General features: G+C 40.7%; 1 protein-coding gene across 4 annotated transcripts in view; it reads left to right on the top strand.

Annotated features, from left to right (window-relative positions):
- LOC100909672 (uncharacterized) overlaps nucleotides 1-17,895 on the top strand; it is a 550,676-nt gene that overhangs the window by 400,857 nt on the left and 131,924 nt on the right. For all 4 annotated transcript variants that reach the window (XR_015637208.1, XR_015637209.1, XR_015637207.1 and 1 more), the window contains one exon: nucleotides 1,217-1,368. Coding sequence is in view for 1 of the 4 variants with exons in the window: in XM_087584607.1 (XP_087440733.1) it covers nucleotides 1,217-1,368 (152 nt within the window). In the remaining 3 variants the exon portion in view is untranslated. The remainder of the gene's footprint in view (nucleotides 1-1,216; nucleotides 1,369-17,895) is intronic.

The following is a 17,895-nucleotide window of genomic DNA, read 5'->3' as shown; positions in this document are numbered from 1 at the left end:
TTTATTTAGGCATGCATGTTAGACACAAGACAGGTCTGCCTTTGGTGTCTGTAGTGTTGAATGTTCCAGCCTTAGCCAAGATGCAGTAAATATTGATAGACCATGTCACATCAGCAAGTACTTGAGGTTTTCCCTGCTTAGAGAAGGCCTTTCACTATTTAGCAATGTATGTGAATACATTGTGAGCCTCTTTTTTCAATGTAGTTAGTTGTGTTTTGTGTAAGAGGCTGTGGATTAGATACACTGCTTTTGCTTTATAGGAAAATATTTGGGATAGTTAATCTTCCTAGTATCTATGCTTTAAGGAAAGATTGATAAAAAAAAAAGAAAAGACAAATGTAATGGTCATATGTTATTGACTCCAGTCCTTCATGGTCTTAACCACACATTGGACTACCCACCTTACTTGGTCTTTTCTAATGAAGCCAGTAACTAGGGTGCTGTGTTACAAAGTCCCTCTGCTGGACTGGCCTCCACCTCAGTCACTAGGCATAAGGAAGATGTTAGGCTGCATGGTATTCCATGGCCCACAGGGTAATATGACTTCATTGTGCATACAGGACTATTGCTGTGCTATTGAGAGAGACTTCTGCAACCTTCCCAGCACATTTCACTTCATGCTTATGCCTTCACAAACGTGCTCAATTGTGTGATGTAGGCCAACGACAGTGTGAGGTTTAGAAATGTTAGCTTGCAAATCACATTCACTAATAACTGAATCTGTCCATCTGATGTGTCATAGCTTATCCAGAGCCTGTGCAGAAGAGTGATTTGCAGTCTCTTCCCTTTTCATTTCAAGTAGTTTCACTCACTTTCAGCCAGATATTCGGGTCCCTTCAAAAGCCTCCAAGGTAAAGAAGAGGCTTATGGAATTTTCCAAAACTGTGGCCTGAGACTACTTCTCCATACAACTCTGTACCTCTGTCTTTGGCTGTCTTTGGTATTTCATTTTAAAATCACACATTCTTCCTTCCATGCAACCAGTACCGGGGTTTTTTGTCACATAGTCTTCAACCCAGATGGCTCTTTTGTGCGTCTATACATTTAATTGCGCTCTGACCAGGAGGAAAGCCAGACAGGGGTGTTTGCAGAAGGGGGAAAGGACATGTTTACTTGAATGCAGGCCTCCCTTGAGTTGGGTAATTTTCTTTCATCTTCTATAACCTCAGGTTGGATAACTACATTCTGTTTTTCTCCCCCCCTTTTCACTCAAAAGGACCTACCACTTTGGGCTTCTTCCAGGAGCAGAAAACCAATTATAAATATGAAACAGATTTCACTACTGGAACCAAACTTCACATCCAAAAACAACAAACTTCTCAACCAAGAGTATCTGAAATATAAACAGCAAGACCGAGGATGTAAGAGGTAAACAAGCCTGACAGAGATCATCCTTTCCTATGGGACACACATGGGAGGGAGTTTTCCAAGCTAAGGAAGATTCTACCGCAGGTAGCTGCTACAAGATGGAAGGTTTTGTTGCTGTTGTTGTTTTGTTTTGTTTTTTAAATCAGGGGGAAAACCCAAAATGGTCTATATGTTTTTATGTGTTGTGTGGCTAGTTAGCTATGACCTACAGAATTATCATGGTGGATTCTATTTCGGAGCTTTATTATGGGAAGGGCTGATTTGCACAGTAAGAGAAACACATACCACAAAGACAATGTACACACACACACACACACACACACATGCACACATGCACACACGCACACATGCACTCATGAACACATGCACGCACACACACACATAGAGAGAGAGGGCAGGGGAGGAAGACAGAGACAAAGAAATAGAGACAAAGAGAGATAGAGACAGAGAGACAAACAGAAAGGCACACTGAGAGAGAGAATCAGAGAGAAAGACATAGAGACAGAGACAGAAAGACAGAGATGGAGATGTAGACACACAGATATATATATATATATGTATATATATATACATATATATATGTACTCTTTTGATCTATTAAATCATTTTCTGCCTATGTCTGCCTTATCCTGCCAGGGAGGGTCTATGTGTTGTCATATTCATTCCTTGGGCTTTCAGAAAAGAAAATCTAAAGACTGAAGACTGGGTAGAAAGAACAAAAGCTATGATGACCTACTCTCGGAAGGAAAACAGTGATCTTAGAATATAACAGCAAAAGTTTTTCTGTTGCTCTGAGAGAAAGGGCAGAGGCAGCAGAGTGAAAGGGAGTTGCTCCCTGAGTGTGGCTGTGAAGAGACCTTAGTGAGAGGGGAAATGCATGAGGATTTCAGGAGCTATGGTGGTGGTTTTGAGAGAGATGTTGGAGAGTAAGCTGTGAGTATGATCTCACACAGTAAGCTGTTCAGAGGGGTTAGAAAAGAGGGGGAGATAGGAGGTGTTAATGGTAATTGGCATGAACAGTATTCTTGGCTTTCCTTTATTTCCTCAATGAATGAGTGACAGACAGGCTTTCCTAGTTATAAATGAGATGTCTCTCCAGGTCTGAATGCATGGATGTGCCTAATGCGAAGATTTCACCCACAAAGCAACATCCCCTGAGTACCCTGACGATGAGCTACTTTAAAAACAAGCTTCATGGTATCTTCTTAGGTGGACACTTTCCTTTTTCCTTCCTTGTTTGGTTGGTTGGTTTGTTTTTTGTTTTTCCTCTCCTCTTCACATGGCCTAGATTGTAAAGTTCAGATCTCTGCAGTAGATGCCCTGAGAGTTAACACAGGGGAGGAAACACCACCCACTTTAGGACCACAGCCTCTGTAAAGAAATAGTAATTGACCCTAGTTCCAAGCACAGAACAATGAAGTAATGTGTTCCGCATGGATTACTTAGCATTTAGGCATTGACTGCATGTCTACAACATTAAGACTTTAGAAGGATCTCCTTGTAGGGTTTTTATTAGATAAAGAACGGAAAACTTCATAATGGAAAAAAACCACCATTGCAGTTGCTGCTGTTTTCTGGTGGTTGTGACATTGTTAGTTCTGACACTCTGTTTGGTTTAATCTGTAAAATAAAAATGTAAAAAAATTTCCTCCATGCTTTTTTCTGTTTCTAAAATATTATTTCTGAAACTCCTAGATTTAAGAAACTCTCCCACAGAAAGCAGGCACTGGTCCATGAAGAAACTAGTTATCAGTTAATGTGTCTTAAAAATTCTCGGGTTATTTGAAAAAAAGCCACTCTGGGGAGGACTTAGAATGCACTTAGCATGTAAGTCACCACTTCAGTCTTGCTGAGGACAACATGGACCCTAAATAAGGAGAGAAGTTGGAGCTTTTCTCTTTCTGTCTTTCAACTTGAGCCATTTGGGGTTCACCTGCAGGTGGTGGGGGGATTGGTTAATAATTATAACCTGCTGTGAGCAAACAGGGAGCTGAAAGCATGCGTATTCTTTGATCCCACTGCCCCTTATCTTAATTCTGCTTTTACATATGTGGAAGCCCAAGGCCTGCCACTGGAAGTACTGACCTCCTTTGAGCTCTTCAGAGTTGTACTCATTCCTTGATGTGGTTGGTGGCATCTTGGCCACAGGAATGCAATACTGCAGGAACTGTTGATTGGTCCTGTGACATATCATAGTCTTTAAGTACATGAGATTAAAAGAAAGAAAGAAAGAAATCAACATTGTTCTGAAAGGAAGGTAGTTAAAATTCAGAAAGAGAGATTCTTTAATTAACTTAATAAAATTACTAATGGAAGCATTTTAACTGCTAAATTTAATTTACTTGTCAAGATATCAGGCTACAAAGAGAAGGGAAGAGTCGGAAGTCTGCTTCCCATTATGATGTACTCTACTATAGAATAAATTTGCTTAAAATGAAATATATCACCAAAAGCCATCAATGACATCTTAATTTGGAACAGCCAGTTGAAAAGTAATTAGACTATGAAGCAATCAGTTCTAGTAAATCAGTGTTTCCCCTTACATAAACATACACTTTTTTTCTATTTATATACCCAGGAAAGACTAGACTTACAGGTAGTAAGCAGGCAAAGAGACTGGTTCTTTTGACTGTCGGTGTTTCTACTTACATTACCAGGCTGTCAAAACAAAATGTTTTATGATGAGATTAAAAAATGTATAAGCATCTGATTTGATTTAGTGTTTATATTTATAGGTTGAACTAAGGAGACTTTGCTTATGATTGGATTTTAAAGATTTACATTGGTCTCCCCCTTCCTTCCAAAATACTTTCCAGATCCACCCACAACCCTGACACCTTACTTCAACAAGTAAAACTCAGTCAAATATCAAAGAGCCTCACTCAGTTCTCCCTTGGGTCTTGCCTCCTCTTCTATACAAAAGTAGTGACTGTAGCTGCTAATGAGACACAGTTTAGAGGGTGCAAGTGGCTAAAACTATCCTTTGGTTTAAGGTCTGACGATTCACCATGGGCTATTTCTCACACAGTAACAGACTGTACATCTGGTGGTTTATTAGTATTAAAAACACTCTAATAAGAGAGGGAGGTGACCAGAAAATACTTTACAAATAGTTTGGTTTTGGAAAGTTGACAAGTAGGACACCAACCATCCAGGAACTAAAGAACTTGTATAAAGGAGCATTTTTGAATGTCTTCACTGATCTCCTTGAACCTCAGAAATGCATTTTCCTTCCCACATTACAGACACTGGAATGGAGGCTCAAGGAAGTTAAGTGTTTTCTAGAAACACCAAGGGTAGTTAATAGGAGGGGTGGACTAGAGAGAGCATTTTGGGACTCCTGGTACTTTCTCTGCAACATCTGGTTGTGATGATGAAATCCCATCTGTTACCTTTTGAAGGGAAGAGAGGTGTGAGGAAAAGAACTAGAGGATAGATCAATCACCCAGAAAATTATTTATAAAGGAACTCATTCAGATATTATGGGAGTCAACACTGTCACCAGTCCTGAAAGCTCAGAGGACATGATGAATTATGTTATAGAGGACACCAGTTCACAGAGCAGCATCGACTTGGCAACACCTGCCTGTGCTACCGAGTCTTACACTCCAGTGAGAGAGAATGTCCAGAGAGAAGACAGGGGAGTTTCAAAGGACAGAATAGGACACCATTAAGAAATGTGGGGAAATCTTTGAAACATGTCTCAGGAATTTGCCAGCATGCAAATCACCCAGCAGTATGCAAACAGTGCAATGGGAATGTATATTAAAGCTTGTAATTGTTGAAGGAGAGAAGTCCAAGAAGAAAATTAAAGCGCAAAAGCTTCCATTTCCAGTGTGGAAGCAAGATAATGAAGACAAACACAAGGGTACAGTGCCCCTCCTCCTCCAAGAGCCTTATAAAATTATATAGTCTCTTATCCCCAATCGCTATTCAAGATCCATATCTAACAGGAGAGTTGTCCTGGTACTGAAGAAGGCAGGATCTATATAAAATAGATGTAACAAGTTAACGTTGGGGGCGGGGGGGGAGATAAGCACAAATGTGGGAAATGAGGTATTGCTAGTAAAGAGGTTAAATGGAGTAAGGAAGTCTTTTATAAATGTATCAAGGAAAAAAAGTGATCCTCAAGAGAAAAAAGACCAGGGAATAAATGAGAAGAGGAGGGCATGAAATTAATGATGGCCATGATATTGACCTCCTGCTTTAAGTCAGTTTTTAAGAGAAAAATGAGAGGAAAATTTGGACAGCTGGAAGGCAATAATGACTTTTAAAAATAGGTATCGACAAAGAGGATGAAGGGAATTTTAAAAAAAAATTAAACATAGTGGCATACACTGATTGTGACTTTCAGATAGGATGCTTCCCTGGGAATTCGATTCCTAACCTGTTAACTATGCACATACACAGAAGAACAATACAGAGCCAGGAGATGTCAGAAATCCCACAAAACGAATTTGTTTTATATCACAATAAAAATGGCTGGGGAAGGTTGGGAAGGTAAACACACACCAGGCCCTCCAAGTATTATGTAATTTAAGACTTATTTTGTTTTGCATTTTAGCTATTTTAGGTTTTAGAAATTGTGATTATATGTTCCCCTTTTGTTTAGTGAGAAAAGGAGAAAAACATGTACTATGGATGCTTTGGAAGTACAAGAAGGCTGTCATGGGAGAAATTTGGAAAGACGGTACAGTCCCTAAGTCTGTAAAGATGATACAGGTTAAACTGATTAGTAGAATATTTACATAAATTTAAAAAAAAATCAGAGCATTATGGGAAAAGCTGTGACAGGAATTTTCAGGTTCTAATAAAGTTTCCAGGTGAAATCTTCAGCCATCCGATTCAGTATGCAATGCCACTAGATTCCTGGGTAATTGTCCTTCAGGGAATTGTAGTTGCTATCAGGAAATGAGTCTGTGCGGAATAAAAAAAAAGTACAAGTGCGAGTTTTAGAATCTTAGAGCAAGCATGGCTAGGAGAAGCGACATCTTCTGGAAGGTGGTATCTAGGAATACTTACTTGCCCTGATGTCTCTCAGCTTCCTCCCCTTTGGCTCAGTGGACAGACTGCCTTAGTACATTTCCCTTGCTGTTTCTCAGTTTCGTTCATTCAGACCTTCTCTGTTCTTCTTGTTCATTCCTATTCCATAGCTAAAACAATGCAGGGCTGGTGATAGAATACTCCATAGGCACACATATCCATTAATCTAAAGACAGAAACTGTTGTTGACTAGAATTGTATCAGGCTGATAGTGAGAGGGGTGTGGAAGCAACTAGTTCCTTTACATAAATCACATCCATAGGCAGCAAAATATGTCAGCCTCTGTTCACTGAGGTGTGTCTGGCTCTTTTTATTGTAGGAGGGAAAGAGGGGTGAGACACAGAAAAAAAAAAGGAGTGACAAAAAGCACAGGGGAGCAAAGACCAACAAGGAAGTTAGAGAAACCACGTAAGGACTCACATTTTTTGGGGGGGAGGGGAGGCTATTTTAATTCAAAGAAAATTTTACAATGTATATCCAAAAGCTGGCCAGAGGAAAGAGAAACCATTAAATATCATTTCCTACTCGATTGAGAATTTTCTTAGTTCCTGTACTTAAAATGATCTCCTTCTCCCTCTCTTTTTTACTGAAATGATAGTTTGGTTGGTTGGTTGGTTGGTTGATGATTGATTGATTTTGCTGAGACAAATGCTATGACCAAGAATAACTTAAGGGAGGAAAGGCTCTTAATCCACCATTGAAGGGCAGGGAAATCAGCAGGAACCTGGAATCAGGAACTAGGGAAGACCATTTCTTGTTGCCTCCCTCACTTATGTGCCTATTTGTGCTTGCCTAGCTTTCTCACACAGCTCAGGTCTAATTCCATTGCAATGGTGCTTCCCACAGTGCACTGCGCCCTTCTGTAAAATTAACAATCAAGAAAACCAATCTAATCTAAACAATTCCTCTCTATAGTCTTTCCTCAATCTGGGCTGTGTTAGGTTGATAGGTAAAGGTAATTCGAACAAAATATAAGTGAATTTGGGGGTTTTCCTTGGGAATTTTTCCTTAAAAAATGAGGGTCTTTAATTTCTTAGTCTCCATGCTCTACAAATCATACATTTGCCACTGTTGTTAGGCAGAACTGGAAGCTTCCAGAGAACTACATATACATATGAAGTAGACATGGAAAGCATGTATACTGCAAAGGGCAAGAAGGCCACAGTGTTCATAATATAAAGCATAAATAGCAACAACAAACATGAGAACAGTATATTGAAAACCTATGAAGATTGACCAGGCACCATGACCAAGGCAACTCTTATAAGGACAACATTTCATTGTGGCTGACTTACAGGTTCAGAGATTCAATCCATTATCATCAAGGTGGGAACATGGCAGCATCCAGGCAGGCATGGTGTAGACAGAGCTGAGAGTTTAGCATCTTGTTCCAAAGACAAACTGGAGAAGACTGGCTTCCAGGCAGCTAGGATGAATGGCTTAAAGCTCATGCCCCGTGACACCTTTCTTCCAACAAAGCCAGACCTACTCTAACAAGGCCACATCTCCAAATTGTGCCACTCCCTGAGCCGAGTCTATTCAAAGCGCCACAAAGATCATCATCCAATGCTAGATTCAAAGGTGAAGAAATAGCCTTAAATATTTCATTTCCTTGGGGGAATTTAAGAAAGAAACTCTACAAATGAGCTGAAATTGAATCCACAAACTCGGTAAATAGAACTGTGAAGAAGGAAGTAAAAAAACAAAGATAAAAAAAGTAAAACCTAAAAACAGCAAGAGTGGTGAATAAATTTGTAGGTAGCAGCAAAATATTTTTATTCAAAATTTTATCTTAATATATTTATAGGTAGAATTAACTATATATTTATATTATATGCTTATAGTACGTATAAAGATTGCTTATCCATTTATTTCATTATTTCATTAAATTATAAAAGCTTATAATTTATAATAAAATAAAGACTCTGAAAGCTTAGGACTGAAAGGAAAGTTTTGAGACTAAAAGAAATAGAGAATGTTTTGCTTATGTTCCTATAAATTTGAGAACCTCAGCAAAACAAAAAATATCTTTGCAAATATATAAATTAACAAAGTTGAAAATAATTCTAAATAAGTAATAAAACAACCAACAAAAAAATAAAGTAACTTAATAAGTACTGTTTTTTTTTTAAGTGATTAAGGTAGTAAAAGTGTTACCTCTAAAACAAAGCCAACTCTGGGGTCTTCAAGAGCCCTTACTTAAAACTACTTGTTAGTTTAAAAAACATTAAAGGAAAACTGCCCAATTTTTCCTATGAGGTTAGCATTACTCTGACAGCCAACATGGAGAAAGTATTGATACAATAAAAGAGAACCTACAGAACTTATGTGTAAATGTAGACGCAGGGTTATACAGTCAAGTAACCCAGCCATTCCTCCTTTGAGTAGCCTTCCTGCCAGGCTGTGTAAGCTTAGGGTGTGTTTAGGAAGAAGTGAGAAGGCCACTGAATTTCCTCTTTATCTGAAGGGGGCTCACTGCTGAAAGAGTGATAGGCAGTGAATAGCTTCTCAGACTCTGACAGGAGAGAAGATCACAGAAATGATTACACAGTGTGCTTCCAGGAAGAAATTTAATTCTGAAAAAAAAAATTTCTTTTGCTTAAAAATAGACTGCCGTTTAAGACAAGATATTGATTGCATTTAATTTTTTTCTTGCTTACCTGATCTTCCAAGTTATCATTTACTTCACAGAATAATTATAAACCATCATTATCTCTGATGTTCCTAATATAAGTGAGTGTGTGCAATAAGACATTGCAGACGGCGCGAAGTGTAGAATTTAACTGACAGACGCTGTAAAACTCACACAGAATGGGCAGGTGCCTTCATTGTATCCATTAATGTTCTCCCCTCTCTCCCTCTCTCCTCCCCATCCCTCCTTCCCTTCCTCCCTCCCTCATTTCCTCTTCCTCCCTCTCCCTCTTTCTCTCTTCCTCCTTTTCTTTTCTTCTCAGCAACCACTCCACACCCGACTCTCTGTTCTGCCTTAGGAGTTTGGTATGCAGGGCCTTTTTCCAGAGAGACCTGCATGACACCCTCCGAGAGGGGAAAAACTGCTTTTAAACACCATCCTTAATTTATGGGTAAGAGCTGCTACTGTACCTGTGTGAAAGTCCCATGAGAGTTTACTAAATGTGTCTCTGCCAATACCAATGACCGAAAGAGACCTTCCATTAACTTCTGAATTAGCCAAATGGGACAGACCTTAATCTAATATGCGTTATTTCATTTTCTAGGTTACTTGTTTTAAAGGAAATCAAGTATACTCATGGCTGTCGAAAGCTGTCCTGGGAGATGTGCATGGAAGGACTCTCTCTAAACAGAGCAGGCTTCTGAGGAAGCTGGGTGCATGCCCGAGGGCCCAATTTAGCTCAGTTGCCTTTTCTCGCAGTAGGCAAAGCAACCCTCCCTCCAAAGAGTCAGGAGAGAAATTGCACATTAATGAAAATAATGAGTACTGGCTCTTGAGTGTTAGGATGCAGGGGACAAGGCTGCCTTTTCCTGTGCTGCCATCTCAGCTAATACTTCCTTGCGATCTACTGGAAAGTCCATTCGTCAAAGTCACCCATCTTTTCTTCAGGCCTGGTGTGAGCAGGACAAGGAACAATCTGGGTATAGTCATAGGCAGGTTGGAAAGTGATGGGCCATGGCTAAGTGCTCTGAGCAGGCAGTGTGGCACAATGGCGGGAAAACTCAACTCAGTACTGAGAACCGAGTTTCATTCTGAGCGCAGCCATTGATTAGCCCCGTGGGGACATAACTCCCTCTGTGTACCAGCACCTTCGGCTCTCTGCTGAGAGTAACATTTTTATCCTCCATCTTTCCAGGATTCTTATATTAATAAAACTAGATCATAGTTTTGAGAAGCACAAAGTGCCTTATAATTTAAGTTCCTTACTGTGCATTCAGTATTGAGATTGTTCCAATGAGTTACTAAGATCTCGTAGGGATCATGGCAATTTCTTTCTGACTCTCTAGGATTTTCATGAAAGTACAATTTGCTCAATAGAGCTAGATACAAGCAGCTCTCCCTCTTTTTATAGCCATTCCTCCCAACTGCCAACCCTATTCATGGGACTCAGGGATGTGCCAAGGTTAGACGACGCAGACACGGGGTGCGAGGCATAACGTCTGAATCAGTTTTGGAAGGAGGCCAGAGCCTCAGCTTAGGAAAGTGATTGGAGTGTCTTTCTGAGGACAAAGAATTACTTAGGGAGTACATCTTTCAAGAACATGTTATTGAAACTTGGAGAAAAGGAGTTTTAAAATATGAGAACACTAGTATTAAAGGCACTCTAAACCAATTACAGTGTATTTACTTGGATCTCAATGGGGGGATACCCTTTTCATTATTCACAAGCCTCAAGAACATTAGACACACTTCACTGAAGACAATATCATATCCAAATATGAAGTAGGCTGCTGTTTGTCCATTTCATCCACTTTCTTGCTTTTACCTTCTTCACAAAGGCAGAAGAGCACTTCTGTGTTTTTAGAATGCACAATACACAAGAAGCAGGCAATGTACTTTTGGATAGTCAACACCCTTTGTCCTCAGAGAAAACATACAGTGTTGTATCCACCCCTCCCAGAAGTTCCCTAGAGATGTTCTGTCTGTTTAGGAGCTTTGGAAGGGCACATCTAGACACTGGAGCCTTAAACACTGCAAGGCTCATTCTACATGCCACAGAGAGAACTTCCTTATGGGCATGGATGAAAGATGGAAATTAAAAATGTAGAAGTTCAGAGGCAACACATTCAGACAAATCCAGGATTTTAAAGATCTTTGTTTCTGAGGATCTGGCTTCTTTCCACTAATAAAGACGTTCAGACTCTATGCCCTGTAGCCAGAACCTGGTAGTCAGACATAATGGGAAATGCCATTCCTTCCTGGGAGTTAACTGTGGGTCTGAGATGAAATGAGGAGCCCACAGCACCTCGGTGTGTATCTGCATTGACGTATATATCCAAATCTGGTCCTTTTCCCAGTCCAGCCACAGGGGCCCAGTCTACAAGGGTTGCTGCTCTAAGCCCCGCTTTTCTTTAACTTGTCTGTTGTGAAAGACTCTCTCACACATGAAAACGCCCTAGCAACAGGTCAGCCCCACATAGTGTTTTCCTGCTGTGTGCTAGCTCCTAATTTTACATGTCATGGTGCTACCCAGATGTCCTTCAGTGCAGATGCACATGCTACCTAGACATCTCTCAGGACAAATGTACATGCTACCCTGATATCCTTCCCTGCAGGTACACATGCTACCCTGACACCCTTTAGTGCAGGTGCCCCTGCTACCCTGACATCCTTTAGTCTGGGTGCACATGCTACCTGGACATCTTTCCCTGCAGATGCACATGCTACCCTGACATCCTTTAGTCTGGATGCACATGCTACCCTCACATCTTTCCCTGCAGATACACATGCTACCCTGACATCCTTCTCTGCAGATGCATATGCTCCCAGTACATCCTATCCTGCAGATTCACATGCTACCCAGACATTGAAAGGGCAAGTGCACATGCTATCTAGATATCTTTCAGTGCAGATGCAGGTTTCCCCTCAGCACTTGGCTTTACTTTCACACTATGTCTCTTGAGCCCTCCTTCTAGATTGGTTCCTGGAGATGGAGTAGACTTCCATACAGTCTTCCGCAGGAGGAAACTCAGTACTCCAGGTTTCCTCCCTGTCACTGACTGCCCCTCACTACAATCCCAGAAGAAGAGTTTTTCCATTGAGGTCAATGGAGAGTTATTTTTACTGTGAACACTTTGTGACTTACAGCTAGGTACTTCACAATTTGTAGCAAGGGATCTTCCTCATTCTTAGGCAGAAGTATAACCACTATGTACAGACTTTCCTAGTCAAGATGACTTAGACATAGTTAGATTGAGTACGTATTAGCTTTGTTACAAAAAAACTGATAAAGGAAAATCTTGGGGTCCTGGAGATTACTGAGGTTTTCTTGACCACAGTGAGCTTAATTCAGGGTTAATTCCTCGACAATCAACAACCAAAGCTATCTTCATCCAGTAGCTTTATCTTATGAACTTGAATGAATTTCACAGACAACAGGAAGGAAAATTTGGGAAAGAAGTTTATTAGAAGCTTATAGATGAAAACATAAAAAATAAGAAGCAAGCATAGCTGTCATATAGCAAGATAAAAGCTGAATATTCCATCTACGATTTGGTGATGCTTTCTTTTGGCTAGAGAAAGTCAAAACCTTGTAGTTGAGCTTGTAGTCCAGTTGACCCATCCATGAAGTTCTAATGTGTCTCTTTATTCCAAGTGTTTAAACTGAAGTTTATACTACACCCTCAAAGACATTGTTCAGGAAGCCTTGAGAAAGGTGAGAAAAAAGAAAGAAACTAGAGTCCTCAAAAATTGTAGGATTTCTGGCCTCTGACCATGAAAGAACCAAGGACAAAGACAAGAATTGAGGATCTTCATCCCTGAAACTTCTTGACCAGTTTCTATCTCTTCTCATCAGTTTTAGTTCAGTTGACGTATACTGTTTAACCAGGTTGTGCACGGCTATGCATTGCTGACATTGCTGTGCATTGCTATGCCATTGGTGACATAGTTACTAAAATCATGAACCTCAGAGCTTCCAAGCAAAAGAAGGGGACAGCTTCCTGGGGCATGCACAATCCTCTTAAAACCAATCAAGGGAGGAACAATCATTTCCTTTCATGATCTTACTGTTAAACTTGAGAGGAGAGCCACAGGAAGAGGTAGACCCTTCCCCTTGAAGCTACAAAGCACACAAGGAGAAACTGCAGTCCATCTGCCTCTGCCATAGGATAAACCAACTTATTTGGGCTACTATTAAATGTTGAGAGTTTTAAGAGTAAGATTCTTTTGAGTTATCTTTAGTGTGGAACCTATAAAATATGCACAACATGGGGAATGTCTGCCTCACGGGAGGAATTAATGCTATGGAGGATAAGCAGGTCAAGCTGGGTAAAGCAGTGCCTCAGACAAAGCAGCAAAGAAGTGTTGCATCATGTGTCATGATATTTTACAAAATGGTAGCAAATAGAGCTTGCCTGACGTCATGGCAGGCACTAGAACTACACACACATGACTCAGTACCCATTGGTGCTGGTCAGTTGGCCAAGAATGGGCAATCACATACTGGATAGATGCTAGGAAAAGAATAAAATCTGAGGAAATATTGAGAAATTACATGGAGAGTCCTACAATAAGGCAGAAGAGATGGCCAGGTAGGAATAATGAAGAGAGCAGTACTTCAAAGGTGAACTCAGATCACTCAGAGGTTTAAAGGAGAGAAACAATAAGAGTAGTTGGTTTCTGGGTTTGAGAGTCCCATGAACATTACTCTACTCTCTGGGCACAATAGAGCTGGTGGGAAGGCTAGGCAGGTAGTTGGGATCCCCACCTTTTGTGCTTCAAGAGTAGTACCCCAAGCACTACTGCAATATAATGTAATTGATAACAGTGAGGAAGCTGGGCTCACAGGGCATTCCTTCTCTCACGAAGAACGTTAGTATATTATAAATGCCTGCAATCTCTGAACACAAACACCCAAGTGCATGTTCATCAGCAGCAGACTAGTAACATTATATAAAATGGAGAGATATTAAAAATGTTTTTCCAACTGTCAATTAGCACCTCTTGGCAACATGGTTTGCCTTCTTTTTTATTTGCTCTCAAAATAGATCCTGACACATCCATTAAGCTTCAAGGGATGAGGTGCAGACAGCAGCAGCGTAGAGTTTTGTTAATGATTTTTACTTGCTGGAACATTAAAAAAATATAATCATTAAAAAATAAAACGTGCACCCAGCCCTTAGTCCTTGTGTTCTACCCTTTGTCATGATTAGATGTGTCCCCAAATGTTCATGTGTTAGAAACCTAATACTCCCTGTTTGTACCTGTGTGATATTTGAGGCCTTGGTTAGGTAATTAGGATTAGATGCGATCATGACAGTAGAGGGCCCATAAAGAAACTACTAGCAAAAGGCCCTCACGAAATGAGGAAAGACTGGCTCAATCCTCTTGGACATCTAGGTCTAGAAGCCAAAATAAATGTCTATTCTTTATAAATTACTCTATTCTAGTATTTTCTTACAACAACAGAAAATGTGCATGTTCATCATGGTTTATTGATAAGAGCTACTTATTTATCCAATCTTTCCTCCTTTCTGTCTTTTGTTGTACTTCATAAACCATTTTCCTTACACATTAGCCTGCCTCAACCAGACAACCTCTGAATAGATGGTTTCTACCTTTGGTGTCCCTCGACTCTACTCTGCCTGGTTCCCTCATGCCAACTACCTACTTCACCTGGCCCCCACCTTCTGCACCCTTGGTCTTTAAGGAGGTGCTGGCACTATGGACACATGCCTGGCTAGCATTCCCACTTGGCTGTGCAGCTTGTAAGTCTCCTGAAAGATATGTTTCCACACAGTGGCTAAGCACTCCAGGCTGCCTGCCCTTGCTCAGTGACAGAAGAGACTTTTCTGACACTTTTTTGGGGCCTTTTTGTCTAAGATGACCCAGATTGGTTTTCAAAGTTCTCCTGTAGGACATCCGTACTGTGGTAGAGTTCCCTACAAAGGACTGACACCCTTCAAGTTCAATCAACCTAGCTTGACACACTCAGACATGGGAAAAGCTCTGAATGCTGGTCAAAACCAGTTTGGCTTCTTCCTGACATGCTTTTAAAACAACAGATGCCTTATATGTAAAGATATTGTTTCACTTTCACCAGCTTTTCTGAGAACATCTATATATACTGCATAGCAAGAAACACCCATGTGGTTCTCAGGGATTTCTTCCTTCTTCCTCAATCTACCTGAGTTGAAAGTAAGTGCGTTAAAGATTTGCCACACCCTGGGGTAAGTTACTTTAAGCTGATTGCGAACACATAGTTTTAATTTGGGTTGTGATCCAAGTTAACTATTATTTGAAGCCCAATCTGTCTGTCTTAGTGGTCCCAGCATTTCTTTTTCTCTGCCATTGAGGGCATGCTTCTCCTCACCCTTTTAGATTCTGCCAGCACAGATATTCTTTAAAAACAGGTAGGTTTCTCCCATCTGTGTGGTTCTCCTTTGTCTGCCTGGTGCTGTTGCAGGGCAAAGGCCATCTGCAAGCATTGGTGTTCACATAATGCTACCACCTTGCTCTTAGCTTTCTCCATCACCACATGAAAGTTGCAGTTAAAAAACACACATCAAAGAGAGAGCCCCATTGAAAAGGCTATGACTGCCTGCTGAGCTGGCATTGAGAGCCTGGGCTTTTGTTTCAGTGGCCACTCTGACTCTCCATCACTGAGTTTCCTGTTAGCTGTGTGGATTTCTCTTGCTCCTGAGGATACAGGAGTGTGAGTATGTGGGGGCTCACTTTTAATCAGTTCATTGGAGTTGCCAAAGAAGCAAGAACACATTTTTAACCAGGTTGAAACTTTTTAATGGAAACTTCGCGTTTGGTTAGATTTGTGCTTAAGGCCAGGGCCCCCAACATACCAGGCATCAGAAGGCAAGCTTCTGGGAGCATCTGACAATTATATCTATTTATTGGATATAGCGATCCATCCATGAAGATGGGTGATGTAAGGATCAGAACAAGTTTTTGTTTGTATGCGGGTCAATTCTCCCAGGCTCCCTGACCTGGCTCTGTTTCCAGGCTGGAGTGTGATGGATTGACTCTGAGCTAGCCAACCAAGCAGGCACCCCTGCAAGTTAAGAAGTTCCACTGTTCCATGCAGATTTACATGGGTTTGCAGGCACTGTTTAAACATGGGGTTGCCTAGCCAGCCACAACAGGCTAATATGGTGTTCGTTTGCTGAATTCTTGTTGATGGAACATCATTTATGAAGAATCGGCATCCACACTTCCAAACCATCCTTGTGTAGTTGGCAGCCAAAAGCGAAATCAGGTCTAATTGTGAGTGAGATCAGCGTGCCTTCCTCAACTTGGCCTGTTCTCTGTCGAGCTTGCCTAACTTCACACGCAAGAAAAGGGACTTTCAAGATGGTTTTGAGGTTCAAAACCCAACACCCTGGTTTATGGTACCTTGGATTACTGAGTGTGTTTAGTTGAAGAACACAAGAAGACCTGCCCTCCCATGCTCCTGTCCTCCTGCTCCTACTCCCCACAGCAAGTCATAACACTCAGAAAGGTCCTGACACTTAGACACTTAGAAAGGTCTATGGTCTACCTCCCTGTGAGTACTCCACAGACTATTATAGGATAGGTGTTACGTTAGTACTTTTCTGTTGCTGTGATAATAGCATGACCTATAAGGCAATGTATAGAAGAGGGAGTATATTTGGACTTCTCCAGAGGGATCCAAGTCCACCATGGTGAAGAGGCATAGCAGTCGGTGGCAGACATAGTGTCAAGAATAGGAAGCTGAGAGCATATCACTTCAACTGCAAGCAGGAGACAAAGAGAGGAAACAGGAAGTGGGTGTGAGGATTGTGGCTCTCCAAGCCCGCCCACAGTGATGTACTTCCTTCCTTTAGCAAGACCACACCTTCTAAGCATTCTCAAACAGCACCACCACCCTGGGACCAAGTGTTCAAATACTAGAACATCCACAGGTATCTCTAATTTAAACTAAAATGGATGTCTTCCCTTGGGACAACAGGAAAGGAATGGGAATATAGTTATAACATAAAGAATAGCAAACAGGCCTTGTTGGGTTCTCCTTCTGTGTACTACCATGAGTCACAGCCATCTTTGTCTTCTCTCATTTTTTTTCAAAGTTTTTCTTTTCTTCTTTATTAACTCTTGAATTAAAAATGTATACTCCCAATCCCAAGAGTCACTGGCTCTCCATATGTAAAAACACCTTTAACATATAAGACCTTGTTGAGTAAACTGACTATAATTTTCATCTATTTTTTTCCTTTGTGTAGTAATGAATCTCATGATCTTCTAACAAGTTAGACATTATTACTTTTTTCTAACATAGTTCTAGTGCTTGGCCTGATTAATTTCGTGGTATAACCAGAATTAGAACTAGACTTTTTTCTTTCTCTCTTCTGTATATATTAACTTATATTTCTTAGAGCAGAACATGTACAAGCCTTGTGCTTTTGCATTTGAAAATTATAAAATTTAAGTTAGCATTTAATTGTAGAACTCACTGAGTTCCTCAAACAAGCACCTGCCACAGCTATGAGATGAAGTGTCTGTGCATATGTATGTCTGAGAGTGCTTCCGGGTGCTCCCAGAGAGGGAAAGATTAGTTCACTCTGTTTTGCCCACAACTAGGCCCATTCCTATGACAGGGACAATAAGAGACTGATGATCTTTCTGTCTCCGGATGAACTGTGACCTACAGTCATCATTATACCTCGTGAGAACATTTGGGAGACAATGGCTCTGAGTTATGAGCGCAGAAGATTTCTCCAGAAAAACACACGCAGAATCCACTATATGGGACCTTATTGTGTGAATGGGAAACCTCAGAGAAACTTTTAGAGAAAGCCCCATCTAAGTCTCATTTGGAT

Source organism: Rattus norvegicus, chromosome 14, assembly GCF_021556685.1.
Source record: "Rattus norvegicus strain SHRSP/BbbUtx chromosome 14, alternate assembly SHRSP_T2T, whole genome shotgun sequence".
NCBI classification, from domain to species: domain Eukaryota; kingdom Metazoa; phylum Chordata; class Mammalia; order Rodentia; family Muridae; genus Rattus; species Rattus norvegicus.
The sequence above is the reverse complement of the archived record's forward strand: the minus strand, read 5'-3'. Positions and strand labels throughout refer to the sequence as shown.